Source organism: Tursiops truncatus, chromosome 3, assembly GCF_011762595.2.
Source record: "Tursiops truncatus isolate mTurTru1 chromosome 3, mTurTru1.mat.Y, whole genome shotgun sequence".
In the NCBI taxonomy this organism is placed as follows: domain Eukaryota; kingdom Metazoa; phylum Chordata; class Mammalia; order Artiodactyla; family Delphinidae; genus Tursiops; species Tursiops truncatus.
Genome location: NC_047036.1, coordinates 170,754,038 through 170,768,878, shown reverse-complemented (window position 1 = coordinate 170,768,878; position 14,841 = coordinate 170,754,038). Strand labels below are relative to the sequence as shown.

Below are 14,841 nucleotides of genomic sequence, written 5' to 3'. Positions count from 1 at the left end.
CAGCCCTGCTGCTGGCCAGCTGTCCTGTGGTCGTGGTCGGTGCATGTCCCTGGAATGTAGAATGGGGAGTGAGGGGTGGGAGCTGGGCTGAGGGGAGGAGACCCACTATGCCCAGCGCCGCCTGGGCCCTGGGGTCTGTAGGGGAGTCGCCAGAGGACATAGGGCAGGCACACCCATGAAAGGTAGGAGGACTGGAGGGCAAGTGTCTGTGTCCAGGGGTATCCGTTACATCTGCGGAGCTGGGTGGCTTCTCAGCATGTGTCCAAGCCTATGTCCCTGCGTGTCATCGTGCTCCTGTGTCTGCACTCCTGGGTGCATCTGGGTGTGGCCGAGTGGGGGGGTCAACGTCTCTGCCGTCCCCGTGTGCCCGCCAGGGCCTTGCACGGGACGCCAGTGCCAGGCAGGGGCACCTCAACCAACGTGCGTGCGTGCGCAGAGCTCCTGAAAGCGGAAGCTGGGGGCGGAGCCTGGGACCCCACCTTCAAGCCCACTGAGCGGAGGGGCAGGCTGAGGCTGCGGAGGGTCAGGGGTGGGTCTGAGTCACCGCCTCCGGAGGCCTTTTCCTGTGGGGGGAAGCGCCCGCCAATGAGGGCTGGGCCTGTCACGTGGGCCTGACAGCTGGGGGGGGTGGTGGCCAGCGACAATGTGGTCCCGAGGCCACTGACACTAGGAGCTGCAGCACTGAGACCCCCGGCCCGCCCCGCCCCGCCTCAGGCCCCTCGGGCCACTTGGCCTGGCCACAACATGTTTTCCAGGAAGAAGCGGGAGCTCATGAAAACCCCTTCTATCTCGAAAAAGAACCGGGCGGGAAGCCCCTGTCCGCAGCCTTCGGGGGTGAGTGAGCCTCTGCTGGGAGCCGGAGCGGGCGGGGATCTTGGAGCGGCACCCAGGCAGCAGGGGGACCGGGGAACACCCTGCGCTCGGGCCTGGCGGGGCAGGGCCGGCAGTGCCATGCTGGGCCGGCGGCGCGGGGCTGGAGCCAGCTACGGCCCCAGGCTGGACTGCAGGGGCCACGCAGGACGGGCTGGGATCCCCACGTTCAGTTCACAGTAGGAGCCCTTGGGATGGCCACTGCACACCCCACCCCGTCCGGGGCTGCCTGTGGGGTCCAGGGAGTGTGGGTGCTCTGGGTCCGGGACTCCAGGGTGAGGGCTTAGGGAACTTGGGGCCTCCAGGCACAGTTAGATGTGAGAGCTATAGCCCAGCCACTGGGGGAATGTTTAGAGCAAGCAGAGTGTGCGGCGAGATCCATGGGGTGGGCCTTGTATGAAGCAGGCCTGTGGTGTCCGCAAGACTGAGGGGCCTAGTGGACCCTCAGAGTAAAAGAATCAAGGAGGTGTCTTCACCAGTGAGTAGGTGTGTCTGCAGTGGCCTCCCCTGAGGGGAGCTAAGGAGACCCTGGCCCTCCCTACCCCGCCCCCCTCCCAGGAAGTGGGTTGCCCCTCCCCCACACCCCGGCTGTGGTTTGGGTAGAGGCCGTTGTTTGTGAAAGCTCTGGGGAAGAGGATGTTGGGTAACAGGTGCGGGAGGGGCACAATACCAAATCTCAGCCCTCTGACCTGTGGCCTTTGATCCCCTGTGGGGTCAGGCTGAAGACCCTCCAGAGCCCCACTTCACTTCTGGGAAAACTGAGGCAGGGCCCAGTGGGGGCACCTGCTCTAGTGGCTCCCCCCACCCTCCCAGGAGCTGCCCAGGAGAGATGGGGCTGATGCAGTGTCCCTGGCGCCCAGCCTGGAACCACCAAGTGTGGCCTTGAATGCCAAGGCCACAGGCACACTCAAGAGGCCCACCAGCCTAAGCCGCCATGCCAGCGCTGCCGGCTTCCCACTGTCCGGAGCCAGCACCTGGACGCTGGGCCGTGGCCACCGCAGCCCACTGTCAACAGCCAGCCCAGCCGAGGGACCCATCCAGGGACCCTGCCCCGACACTGTGGAGGACATCTCCCACCTGCTGGCTGACGTGGCCCGCTTTGCCGAGGGCCTTGAGAAGCTGAAGGAGTGTGTTCTGCGTGAAGGTGAGAGTGGCAGGGACACCGCGGCCTGGGTGGAAGGCAGTTGGACACAGATATCCCAAACCCTGTGGGGTTGAGGCAGGATGGAGGGAGGGATTTGGGGAGGCTCCAAAGAGGGTTGTAGGGAGGGCTTCACGGAAAAAGTCATTGCAGCTAGGGTTCTGAGGGATGTATAGGAGTTTGGCGGCAACCAGGAAGAGGGAATGTCACATGCACAGGCTCAGAAACATGGAGTGGAGGTGCATTTGGGGGAACAAGTTTCGGGTGTATGAAATGTGTGAGGGTGGAGGCATTGAGAATGGCAAGCAGAGGGACCCTGGATGTTATCCTGAGGGTGGTGGGGAGCCGTAGAAGGTGTTAGAGCAGAGGTGGAACAAGGTTAGATCTGCACGTTGGACTGGAATGGACTGGAGGCAGGCTGAGGTCTGGACAGAGAGAGATTCAGGACGGACAAGGGGCAGGACCAGCACGTAAGCTGCAGGAGTGAGCGGCCTGTGGGATGGCAGTTCCGTTTTCTCCACGCGTCTGCTGACAGCCCAGCTTCCTGCCGAGTTATTTTCATCTGCTTCCTGTTTGTCTTTGGCCGCCAAGGAGGGCACTATGATCTCTCCTGCCAGAAACCGCAGTGCCAGGGCCATGCTAAACACTCTGGCCTGCTCCCCACAGGTGCCCATTTTACAGATGAGGAAACTGAGGCCCAGAGAGGGGCTCTGACTCCTGGCTCAACCAGCCAAGGAGGGGCCAGAGCCCGGATTCGACCTCAGACTGGAGAGACCTCAGCTTTGTAGGAGCTAATGGGCTCTGCTGGCCGGGCCTCTGCTGGGTCGGGGGGTGTCAGCCCCCAGGATTATCTGGTCCTGGGGTGGGGCTGGAGTTGTTTCCTGGGGAAACTCTCTCTAATCTCGGTTCCTGTCCGATCCTGGTGCTTCCTTGGAGGCCAGGCCTGGGCAGGGTTGAGCCAGTGGGCGTCCTGCAGGAGGTTGGGCCAGGGCAGGGGCACCCTTCTTTGAGCATTGGGGCAGCCCTGGGCCAGGGGAAGGGTCTGGAGCAGAGAGCATGTGGGTTTGCATCCTGCTGCTGCCCCTGCCAGGCTGTGAGACTGGATCAGCTGTCCCTTCTCTAAGCCTCTGGCATTTCATCTGTGAAACGGGGCAATGATACGCCCTGGGGAGTTGCTGACTGTAACCAGATGTCCTCGGCTCACAGTGATTGTTGTGGGGACAGTGAGAGGGCTTGGGGACCCCGTGCTGTCTACCTAGGAAGCAGTGGGCGGCGGGATCTAGGTGGGCAGGGTCTCCCCACACCTCCCCACGCCCTGTACCTGGGCCTGTTTCCCTGCCTGCCCTTGGCCGGTCCCATCCCGAATCAAATTGCATCTCCCTGGGTCCCAGGCTCCTGCTACCTGAAGCTGGGGAGCTAGCAGGACGCCGGGGCGGAGCTTTCCTCGGAGGGGGGCGGGTCTTCGGACCAGCCAGAGCCGGTTTGCTTGCAGAGGACCTGGCACCAAAGACCCCGGACCAGCCAGTTGCCTAGCCCGGCCTGCGCATTCACGGTCCCTGTGCCCTGACGGCTGCGCCATGTGTATCTGCGGGACAGTGCACCCGGCGCTGGAGCAGGCGCCGGTGCGCTGCCAGGCGGGGCCCCGAGGTGAGGGGCCCGTACGGGGTGCGGGGTGCAGGGCCTGGCCAGGAGCACGTGGCACTCGGGGCATTTGCTGCCCAGCGCTTGCCTTGGCCAGTGCTGAGCTGGGCATGTCCAGGCTTCTCCAGAGTCCCACCTGCCCAGGTGAGTGTGCTGCGGGGACCCAGGTGGCCGAGGCCCAGGCGACATGAGGGGCCTGGTGTGTGGGAGGAATGTCCCGGGAAGGGGCGTGGCCCGGCCTTTCCTCAGCCGGCCTTTTATGGATTCCGTAAGCTCCTTCCCACCTCCCTGAGTTGGCCTCGGATTCAAAATCCTGCCCGGTGCTGAGGCACTGGGCTGCACTCGGAGGAATTTGGGGCCAGGGACTCCGCGGGGGTCTCCCTGTCGGTGGCATTCAGTGGGGGTCCTCAGTGCTGAAAAGGGATCAGACACCTATTTTCAGATTCCGTTTTTAAAATTTTAAATTTATTATTTATTTTTGAGCATCAGGTTCCAGGCACAGAGTCAGAGGCACACAGGTGAGGGAGATATACTCCCAGCTGGTGGCCAGGTCCCTCCTGGGTCTCAGGGTCGGCTCATTCCTTCCCCATCCATACATTCCTTCAGCTTTGTTTCCACTAGATGGTGCGTGTTCTGCCCACACACAGCGCTTTTTTCCAATTAAGAACATCTGAGGAGGGCATTTAAAGCCGTGTTTGAAGATGCAGATCTGATCTTGACTCTCCTTTGCCCTAACACCTTCTGTGGCTCCCCATTGCCCTTATGGTAAAGCCAGGCAGTGTCCTTCTGCCTGGCATTCTCATGCCTTCAAAGCTAGTGGAGATGGAAAAGCTGCGTGATCCTTGAGAAATGACTTCTCCCCTGTATGCCTCAGTTTCCTCATCTGCAGAATGGGGGTGATGACAGCACCTGCCTCATGGGGTGGCTGGTCGGGAGAGAGTGAGGTAACGGGGTGTTTAAGCCCCAGTGCCCAGGCAGGCAGGGCTGGGAGAGAGCTGGACAGAGCCCTGAGAGTTTGGGGCAGGGAAGGGGCCGGGTGGGTTGCCTGGAGGAAGAGGCACCAGGACTGCAACTTGAAGGTCACTGGGAGTTTGTTTTCTGGAGGGACGAGGAAAGGGTGTTCTGAGCAGGACTGCCTAGACTGACATCTGACCTTTGATGACCTGGCCAGCAGTCGAGAGAGGGACAGTTCCTCACACACACACACACACACCTCCCAGCGAGGTCACACACTGAGCCTCAGGCAGTTATCTTCTCCCACCTTGGCCTCAATTTCCCTACCTGGGGACAGGAGCTCTGAGGAGGGTTAGGGTTAGGTGGTTAGGTGGGCAGGCTTTCCTTCCCTCCCTGCTCATACCCCCTCTGCCCGGCAGACCTCCTAGAGGCCCGCCGGCCGCTTGCCCATGAGTGCCTGGGTGAGGCCCTCCGCGTGATGCACCAGGTCATCTCCAAGTACCCACTGCTGAACACCGTGGAGTCGCTCACAGCTGCCGGCACCCTCATTGCCAAGGTCAAAGGTCAGCCAGGACAGGGCAGCAAGGGCTTTCTGTCTGGGCGGGCTTCCTGAAGGAGGGGATGTTTGAAGTGGGTTTTGAAGGATGCATAGGAGTTTGATGGGCACAACAACTCCAATGCTCCCCCTTCAGTTAGTTGCACGGGTGGTCACCTCCCAGACTGGGCCAACCCCTCTCGTTCTTGTCTGTCCCTAGCCTTCCATTATGAGTGCAACAATGATTCGGACAAGCAGGAGTTTGAGAAGGCCTTGGAGACCATCGCAGTCTCCTTCAGCAGCACGTGAGTGTGGGGGTGGGGAAGGGTGGCAGAGGGTGGGGACCCATGTGCCTCTTGACACTTGCCCCCTGCCCTGCAGTGTGTCCGAGTTCCTTATGGGTGAAGTGGACAGCAGCATCCTCCTCTCAGTGCCCCCTGGGGACCCGGGCCAGGTGAGCAGGGATGGCCTGGGTGCTGCACGGGGTCAGGCTGGCAGGGCGGATGAGTACCCCCTGCCCGCTCTGTGGACCGTGGTCTCCCGCTCTGTCCAGGGGGGGTGGTGACTGTCTCCTGCAGGGTGGGCATCAAACAGTACCCAGCCCGGACTGGACTCACCTGTCTCCCTCTGGTACAGTCAATGGAGAACCTGTATGGACAGGGGAGTGAGGGTGCCCCCCTCAGCAGTGAGGACTGTGATGAGGGTGAGTCTCTGAGCCTGGGGGTGGAGGGCTGAGGACGGAAGGAATGGTGGGCTGGGGAGGAGCCCGGGCTGAGAGGTGTCTGTCCCGCAGGCTGCCTCTCCCCGGAGGCGGTGGACACGCTGCTGCAGCGCTGTGAGGGGGGTGTGCATGCCGCGCTGCAGTACGCCAAGAACATGGCCAAGTACATGAAGGACCTCATCGGCTACCTGGAGAAGCGGAACGCGCTGGGTGCGAGCTGGGGCCCGCGGGGCGGGGTCTGGCTGGAAGGCCCCTCCCCTCACCCCTGCGCTCACATCCCTCACCTCCCCCCTGCGCTCACACCCCTCCCCTCCCCTCCCCCCTGCGCTCACATCCCTCCCCGCCTGCAGAGATGGACTTTGCCAAAGGCCTGCAGAAGATCGTCCTGAACTGCAGACAGAGCGTCATGCAGGAGGTAGGGAACTCGAGGGAACGGGGTGGGGTCCCTCAAGCCTAGGTGTGTTTCGCCCCTCAAAGATGGGCCAAAGGAAAGGGGTTTCCCATCTCTGCAAGGGCAGCTGAGGGCGCTGGGGAGGCAGCAGGGCTTCCACGAGGGCGCCTGTCCCACCCCCGTGACTGCCGGCCCCGCCCCCACAGCCGCACATGCCCCTCCTGTCCATCTACTCGCTGGCCCTGGAGCAGGACCTGGAGTTCGGCCACGGCCTGGTACAGGCGGTGGGCACCCTGCAGACCCAGACCTTCGTGCAGGTAGGCTTCGCCCTGGAGGGTGGGTGGGATGAAGGGTGCCCGGGTCTCCATCACACCCGTCTCCCCACCCCCAGCCCCTGAACCTGCGGCGGCTCGAGCACGAGAAGCGCAGGAAGGAGATCAAGGAGTCTTGGCACCGCGCCCAGAGGAAGCTGGTACCGCGGGGCGGTGGGGCTGGGAGGGGGCCGGGCGGGCCGGCTTGCGCATGCGCAGTCCCCTGGTGCACTCCCGGGTGGTCCTTTCCCGAGTTTTGCGGACACCTGGCAGAGTGCCCTGTGCCCGCGTGGGGCTCGCTGTGGCGTCACAGGTTGGAGCGGGTCCTGCTTCCCAACTGCTCCAGCCCCATTACCTGCAGCTGCAGCAGGAGAGGCCCTGGCCCGGGGCCCCCATCACTGTCACGGGTCAGATGTCCGGAGGGACCGGATCACCCGTGGCCGCCAGGAGCAGGTCTGGGTTAGAGGGAAACTGAGGCTCTCTCAGGTCTGGTGGATGCTCCAGGTTCCTCTGTGTTGCTCTTTTCCCACTTCTCTTTTAGGCTGTTCCAAAGGCACTAGCAATCTTTTGCACTGCTCTTTAGGCCTGCTAACAGGGTCTGCGGTGCAAAGAGCCCCCACGGCCCCTGCTCCAGCTAGTGGTGTCCTGTGGCACATCTGGCAAATGAGCCTCTCCCCCCTTTTCTACACCTGATGACAGCTTGCCGAGTACCCTGTTCTGCTTCTGGCCTTTTACAGTCACCTCCATATCCAGGGACTGGCCCCATCTCACTCCATGTGAAACTCCTCCTCCCTTTTTCTCAGCTACAAGTGCTCAGCTGCAGAGCCACAGGGCTTAGTTCACTAAATCCCTATTGATGAACAGTTTAGTTGTTGTTGAGCTGTTGCTGTTTCAAACACCACTGCTGTGACGAGCTTGTGCCCCTGTTCTCAGACATATGACCTAGCATTTATCTCAGATCAATGCCTGAAAGGTAATGGCTGGGTCACAGATGTCATGAGCATAGAAACTGACCTCCTGAGCCACAGCCATGCTTTTCCTCTTCTGTGAGCTCTAAGTTCATATCCTTTGCTCACCTTGGATTGGACAGTAGCCTGTTTCTTATTGACTTGCCAGAGCTCTTTACATATTAGAGAACCCAGCCCTTGATGACATGTGTTACAAACTCCCCCACCCCCAGTTTATTGTTTTGACTTTTGATTTAACCTGTTGCCTGTTTTCCCAGTTGAAACCCATGATTGTTAGTAGCAGTCTTTTATGGTTTCTGGGTTCTGTGTCACGTATGGAAAGGCCTTCCCCATGCTATGTTTAAGAAATTCTCTCATGGTTTCTCCTAGTACTCATGTGAGCTGTTTTCTTTATGTTTAAGCTTCTGATCGTGTAGACTGTGAGGTGTGGCCCCCAGAAGGCCCACTGGGTTTTGACTAAGTGCTCTTCCTGCCAACCCTGAGGATGCCTGACTTCCTGTCTGAGCAGCCTCACTGTTCTCATCTCTGAGACAGGAAATGAAAGAGATAGAAGCACAAGTCGCTCTGGCAGGTGTGGGTGTAGGTGTCGAGAGGATGATGTAGTTGGTGTCTCCTTCAGAGCTTAGCTGTGCCTCAGCTTCCCTGGCTGTGAAATGGGCATGCCAGATACTGGCTCCTCCCTGGGTCACCCTGTAGGTGTCACCTCCTGTCCTTCCACCACTGGTTCTTGGGTGGGGGCCTCTGTTTGCTTGACTGGCCATGGGATTCTGGCCCAAGGGATGGGGGTGGCAGAGGTCCCTAATGCGGTCTCTGGCTGATGGTGCTGGTCTGGTCCTTCCCATGTCCATAGCAAGAAGCAGAGTCCAATCTGCGCAAGGCCAAGCAGGGCTACGTTCAGCGCTGCGAAGACCATGACAAGGCCCGCTTCCTAGTGGCCAAGGCAGAGGAAGAGCAGGTGGGCGCTGGCCCGGGTGCAGGGGGCGTGGCCTCCAAGACCCTGGACAAGAGGCGGCGCCTGGAGGAGGAGGCCAAAAACAAGGTGAGGGCGGGTCAGGGGGCAGGAGGTGCGGGACAAGACCCATGGTGTCAGGGCCTGACCTGTGCGGGATTGCCCACCGCCGGGCCTTTGTCTGGGCTGTGCCTCCTGCCAGGAATGCCTTCCTGTCCTTTTGTGCCTGGCTGATTTCCATGTGGGGCCTGAAGATGCCCTGAGGGCTGAACCCCAGACTGAGGCCTCTCTGGGCACCCTGCCCCGCCCCCACCCCCACCTCAGGCGGAGGAAGCCATGGCCACGTACCGCACGTGCGTGGCGGATGCTAAGACGCAGAAGCAGGAGCTTGAGGACACCAAGGTGACGGCACTCCGGCAGATCCAGGAGGTCATCCGGCAGAGCGACCAGACCATCAAGTCGGTGAGCACCGTGCTCCCACCCCCAGCCCCCGCCCCTGTCGCTGCCCGTCCAGCCTCAGGACCTCCAGCACTTAGGGCCCCTCCCACCTGCCTGCCCGTAGGCCACCATCTCCTATTACCAGATGATGCACATGCAGACGGCCCCGCTGCCTGTGCACTTCCACATGCTGTGTGAGAGCAGCAAGCTGTACGACCCGGGCCAGCAGTACGCCTCCCACGTGCGCCAGCTGCAGCGCGGCGAGGAGCCAGATGTGCACTACGACTTTGAGCCCCACGTCTCCGCCAACGCCTGGTACCCTGCCGTCTGCGCATGCCTGGGGGAGCCGGACTTCCCTCCTGAGGTGGGGGAGGGGGCAGTGAGCCTCAGTGACCCCCATCGTGGCCCCTTATTTTGGCTGTTGGTCCCACCAGGTCCCCAGTCTTGCGCGCCCGAAAGGGCAGCTTCAACGTCAGCGATGCTGCGGTGGCGGAGGCTGCGGGCTGCCCCCCAGAGGAAGGTGGGCCTGGCGACGGGGAGCTTGCCAAGGAGCGCAGGGGTGAGTGTCCAGCAGGGGCAGGGGCAGGCGCGGGCCCCCTGCAGCCCCCTTCAGCCCTTCACTGGGGACAACTTGGCAGGTGGGCGTGGACACCAGGTGCACAAGTCGTGGCCGATCGCCATCTCCGACTCTGACGCCAGTCTGGACCCTGGCTCAGGTGAAGGGGCCTGGCCGGCAGGTGGGGGGGTGGGGGGCTCGCAGAGCTGCCGCCCCCAGGTTTCAGCGGGCTCATTGTGCAGCCGGGGGCCCTTGGGGGAGTCTCTTGACAACCCGTTTCCTGCTCAGGGGACTTTAAGAAGTTCGAGCGCATGTCTTCCAGTGGCACCATGTCGTCCAGCGAGGAGCTGGCCGACCAGGAGAGCAGCACAGGCGCATCAGCCTTTGACCAGGGTGAGGGGACCCCTGGGTGGGGCAGCGGGGAGAGGGGGTTTGGACTCTCTGTGCGCCTGGCCCTGACCTGCCTCGGTAACACTGACCACCTGCCCCCCACCCCCACCAGATGACCTCAATGGCATGGCCCCGGAGCTGCCTGTGGCCATGCCCAGCGGGCCCTTCCGCCATGTGGGGCTGTCCAAGGCGGCCCGTACCCACCGGCTCCGGAAGCTCCGCTCGCCGGCCAAGTGCCGGGAGTGCAACAGCTACGTGTACTTCCAGGGCGCCGAGTGTGAGGAGGTGAGCGGCGGTCCCGGGGGAGCCAGGCACCTGCATGTGCGCCCTCAGGACGGTGCCATGCAGAGCGCTGGAGGGAAGTGAAGCCAGGAGCACTTGCAGTCTTCTGGGGGAGAGCATCCCAGGAGGAGGGCTCAGCCAGTGCTGAGGGAACCAGAGGGCCGTGGGAGCAGCCCAGGCTGCACTGGTGGCAGGGGCACGTTTCCCAACCAGGAGGGGTGAAAGCTGCCCTGTAGCGGGGTGATGAGAGCGGCGGGGGTCGCGGTGGAAGGGGGAGCCGCGGGTGTCTGTGCGGAGCTGGGGCACCAGGAAGGTCTGCTCACTCCTCGCCTGCTCCCAGTGCTGCCTGGCCTGCCACAAGAAGTGCCTGGAGACCCTGGCCATCCAGTGTGGCCACAAGAAGCTGCAGGGCCGCCTGCAGCTCTTTGGCCAGGACTTCAGCCAGGCCGCCCGCAGCACCCCGGACGGCGTGCCCTTCATCGTCAAGAAGTGTGTCTTCGAGATCGAGCAGCGGGCGCTGCGCACCAAGGTGACCGACGCGGGCACAGCTGCGGGGGCTCCAGCCGAGGGGCCATGCAGGGAGGGGAGGGGTGTGGGCCCAGGCTGACTGCAGGCTCCCACAGGGCATCTACCGGGTCAATGGGGTGAAAACGCGTGTGGAGAAGCTGTGCCAGGCCTTCGAGAACGGCAAAGAGCTGGTGGAGCTGTCGCAGGCCTCGCCCCACGACATCAGCAACGTCCTCAAGCTCTACCTGCGCCAGGTGAGACAGATGGGGACAGAGCAGAGCAGATCCTGGGCTGGACCTGAGCTTGGTGGGGGGCGTGGCCAGCTCTAAGAGGGTTGTGGTTGCTAGGCCAGGGGCGTGGTCAGTACAGGGTGGGCGGGACCGGTGGCTGTCAGGGGCGGGGCTGCTGTTAGGGGCGGGGCCAGTGCAGGATGGATGGCGTGGGGCCAGGCCCATTGACCCCCACACCTAACCGTCACCCTGCAGCTGCCTGAGCCGCTCATCTCCTTCCGCCTCTACCATGAGCTTGTGGGGCTGGCCAAGGACAGTCTGAAGGCAGAGGCCGAGGCCAAGGCGGCAACCCGAGGCCGGCCGGATGTCACCGAGAGAGAGGCTGTGGCCGTGGCCATGGCGGGCCGGCTGCGGGAGCTCCTGCGGGACCTGCCGCCAGAGAACTGGGCCACGCTGCAGTACCTGATGCGGCACCTGCGCAGGTGAGGGCTGGCCAGGCCGGGGTCAAGGGCGGCAGGGTCCCGGGAGGCGCTCACACCTGCTCCTGCACCCTCTGACCCCCAGGATCGTGGAGGTGGAGCAAGACAACAAGATGACACCGGGGAACCTGGGCATTGTGTTTGGGCCCACGCTGCTGCGGCCCCGGCCCACTGAGGCCACCGTGTCCCTCTCCTCCCTGGTGGACTACCCACACCAGGCCTGCATCTTGGAGACGCTCATCACCCACTACAGCCTGGTCTTTGAGGAGGAGCCCGAGGTGGCATCTGGGTGCCAGGTGAGGGTTGTCCACCCTGGGCAGGGGGTGTAGGGCTCTGTGAACATCATGGGGGCCGGGAATCTCACTCACCCACAGCAGGATTAGACAGAAAGAAGGGCTGGGAGATGTCTGGCTCGGACGGGGTCAGAGCCCCGTCAGGGGCACCCAAGGCATCTTTTAAGCAAAGAACTGGATGAAGTGTGGGTTCAGATCTGCGGACGGAGCCCCAGGCAGTGCAGAGGCCCTTCGGCCTTCCCCCACGTCCCCTGGAGCTCACATCAGAACGCACTAGACCCGCCGTCCTGCCCCTTCTCCCATTTCCCGTCTCTGTGCTGCCTACAGCACATCCTCTGGGTCCAGCCTGCTGCTCTCCTCAGCCGACAGGCCTTGTTTCTGTTCGCTTCCAGGCAGCATCAGCTCCCACGCTCAGTCCCCACTGTGCGTCTTTAACCCCTCATCTGGCATCTCTGGCTGTGGAGGTGACACGCCTGGGTGTGGCCTCAGGACAGTGGCTCCCACGCTGGTGTCCATGCAGGGCCTGCCTCAGCCTTTCTGGCCAGGGCCTCTGCCCGCTTTGGACGAGCTCAGCCCGCTCGTGACTTGGGATCCGGGGGCCTCACCTGCTCAGCTGCAGCGGGTGTTAAGTTTTTAGGGTTTAACAAGACAGAAAAATGGAATGTGGGATGGCCGGAACTGTGGTGCTCCCTGACCTCCATTCCGCCTCTGCAGGATGTGACGTCCAACCAGGGGGCCGAGGTGGTGGTCCAGGAGCCGTATCCGGAGGCCAGCGGGGGCATGGCCTCACCCCTGCCGGAGGAAGCTGAGGATGGGGGCCTTGGTGAGCAGTGGGCCCAGGCGGCGGATGACACAGTGGGTCCACCTCAAGGGCTGCATCCCGGTTTGTCTCCCATGGAGACCATGAGTAACACCTGCTTTTTCACTGTCTTTAACGTGTTACAAACTCTTGCAAAGAGACACCCTTTCGAGGTGTTTTTTCCAACGCCAAGAAATGGGCACCCCGAAGTGGAAACGACCCCAGTGTCTGAGACCCTGCACCTCCGCCTGACCCAGGAGGGTTCTAAAGGGGGAGCTGGGCCTGCTGGGGGGAGGCGGACGCCCAGTCCTCCGCCCAGTGCCCCCCACCCTGCTCACAGGCTGTCCATCTTTTTCTCTCTCTCTGTCCCTGTCCCTCTCCCTTGGACTTTCCAGAACCCCACGTTGCCTCCAATGACTCCGACTCAGAACTGGAGGAGGCCTCGGACCTGCCATCCCCAGCGGGTGGGGCGGCCCTGCACCGCCTTGGCTTCCTGGAGAAGTTGGGCGGCGTGGAGGGTGGCCGGGACAGCCGCAGTGGCAGTGAGGAGCAGCTGGGCACTGCTACCGGGGAGGAGGAGGATGGGCCCGGGCCTGGGGTCTGGGAGGACCTCGGGGAGGAGCCGGCCCGGCGGCTCGCCGAGCACAATACCAACCAGTGCAACAACGTGGCTGTGGCCCGCCTGCCAGCCGTGAGGCTCCGTGGCGGGCGGCTGGCAGGGGGCGCGGGCTGGGAGAGGCGGCCAGAGTTCGTGTAGCTGGGGCAGCGGGCAGGTCTGCTCCAGGCTCCTGTCCCTGTGGACACGTCACCGAGAGGCCTCTCCTTCCGCCCACAGCGGCGAGGGCATCACTGGCCAACTTTTACAGAAGCTTCTGCCCGCGCTGCTCCGCACGCCCACCAGGCCCCACTCCTCTGAGCTGGGGGATTCTGCTCTTGGAGTTGCCCCGGCTGTGATGGAGGGACCCTGCCCACCCTGGCGCTGGGCCGTGGAGGCCACACGGCAGCTGGGAGGAGGGCTGGACGCCTTTGTGGATGGTGGGCGGGTGGCCTTGGGATGCCCTGGCTTTTACGGAAAACTGGGTTTGGATACCTGGGGCTGAGGATGCAGTGAAGTTCCACGATGGAGTTCTTTGACAGGCACATTCCTTTTGCATAAAATAAAGTCTTTAACCTCAGCCTGTCTTCTCTGGCAGCAGTGGCCTAGTGACCCAGACACACAGGGCACTAAGCGCCATCCCCAGCTCCTCGCTGGGCTTGAGGGGCAGGGCAGGGAGCTGTGAAGAAGAAATTCCACCACAAGGCAGCCCCGTCAGGCGCGGGAGCCCAGGTGGCCATGGGGCCCAAGTCCCATTGACTCCTGACTCGGGCCGCCAGCCCCCGGTGGCTCCCGAGCACTGAGGTGTGGCTGCTGTGCTGAGGAGCCGCAGCTGAAATCTACTTGCACCAAAGGCCTCTGGAAGACAGTAGCCACCACGTGGAACGGCACAGCGAGGGAGAGGCGAACACCCCTCACCCAGCTCAGAGGCCCCAGTCGGGTTTATCCCAGAGGGCTGGGGCCGGCTCAGCAGAGACACAACTATTCATTTGAGGAATTAGATGGAATTCACACCCAGTCATGGTAAAAGCTGCTGGGCCTCCATTCCTGATACAGAACAGCTCACCCCAAACTTCAGTCCCCCACCCAGGCTTAGATAAGACCCACTGTGGCAGTCAGGGCGCTTTGCCCCTGCACACGCTTCCTAAGAGTGAGCAGGGAAAAGCAGCCAGCAAACTACCAATGTGTTTTGCAAACAGAGATAATGGGCGGGGGGGGGGGGGGGGGGGGCACACCCTCTCGGTTACACGTGGCCTGTGGCCACTTCTGCCCTGTAGAGTTGAGCAACTGTAGCAGGGCCACCTGGCCAGCAAAGCCAACATATTGACCGTCTTGCCCTTTACAGCAAGACGTTGCTGACCCCATCTATGTTTTTAAAAAAAAATGCTCAGAAGAATGAGCAAATCTATTAACATTTCAGAGTGCTCAGCAGGACAGGTAACGGCAAGAAAGCGCCCCACTGTCAGGTGCCAAAGCATCTCTAAGGAGCCTGGCGGATCATGCCACACAACTTCACAGGTTGCACCGCCTTCAGACAAGCCTGGCCCAGGCTCACAACATGTCCTGGTGGCCGGAGTGGGGGACTGGGGGTGCTGTGTGAAAGCCAGCCCCTGCCTCCAGACCCGGGGGGGCCCACTTCCTGAAGCCCCGAGGCACAATCTCAGGGACTCAGAACAGGCTGTGCGTGGTGGCGCAGGCAGAACCGGTGCCCCAGCAACAAGCAGGGGACCCCAAAGGGGAGCTGGTGCCACTGGATGGAGGGCGTAAGGGGCATCCACACCTCGCACCTGA

The 14,841-nt window shown here is 62.4% G+C and overlaps 1 protein-coding gene and 1 long non-coding RNA gene across 4 annotated transcripts; one reads left to right on the top strand and one right to left on the bottom strand.

Annotated features, from left to right (window-relative positions):
- Positions 1-29: 29 nt before the first annotated feature.
- Positions 30-13,630, top strand: ARHGAP45 (Rho GTPase activating protein 45). Of its 3 annotated transcripts, none has more exons than XM_033854961.2 (23): positions 31-834; positions 1,684-2,014; positions 5,026-5,169; positions 5,362-5,446; positions 5,523-5,595; positions 5,778-5,844; positions 5,935-6,072; positions 6,213-6,277; positions 6,460-6,570; positions 6,645-6,725; positions 8,383-8,571; positions 8,806-8,943; positions 9,044-9,234; positions 9,354-9,478; positions 9,558-9,635; positions 9,764-9,868; positions 9,978-10,150; positions 10,488-10,676; positions 10,771-10,908; positions 11,140-11,366; positions 11,449-11,659; positions 12,371-12,479; positions 12,851-13,630. In XM_033854961.2, the coding sequence occupies exons 1-23, from the start codon at positions 745-747 to the stop codon at positions 13,210-13,212; spliced, it is 3,420 nt and encodes a 1,139-aa protein (XP_033710852.1). In that variant the 5' UTR covers positions 31-744; the 3' UTR covers positions 13,213-13,630. The 3 variants fall into 3 exon arrangements, with proteins under 3 accessions (XP_073659689.1, XP_033710852.1, XP_033710853.1); XM_033854962.2 differs by lacking the exon at positions 31-834 and adding an exon at positions 3,504-3,658 and having other exon boundaries at positions 1,920-2,014; XM_073803588.1 differs by lacking the exon at positions 9,558-9,635 and having other exon boundaries at positions 30-834.
- Positions 4,514-5,946, bottom strand: LOC141278416 (uncharacterized). Its single transcript, XR_012331173.1, has 2 exons — positions 5,759-5,946; positions 4,514-5,215 (listed from the first exon to the last, which is right to left on the bottom strand). It is a non-coding gene; the product is annotated as an uncharacterized lncRNA (long non-coding RNA).
- Positions 13,631-14,841: the final 1,211 nt, after the last annotated feature.

Coding starts and splice junctions, on each gene's coding strand:
- ARHGAP45 (XM_033854961.2), top strand. CDS start 745: ATGTTTTCCAGGAAGAAGCGGGAGCTCATGAAAACCCCTTCTATCTCG. Junction 5,596..5,777: donor CCCCTGGGGACCCGGGCCAG/GTGAGCAGGGAT, acceptor CCTCTGGTACAG/TCAATGGAGAACCTGTATGG. Junction 6,571..6,644: donor AGACCCAGACCTTCGTGCAG/GTAGGCTTCGCC, acceptor CCCCACCCCCAG/CCCCTGAACCTGCGGCGGCT.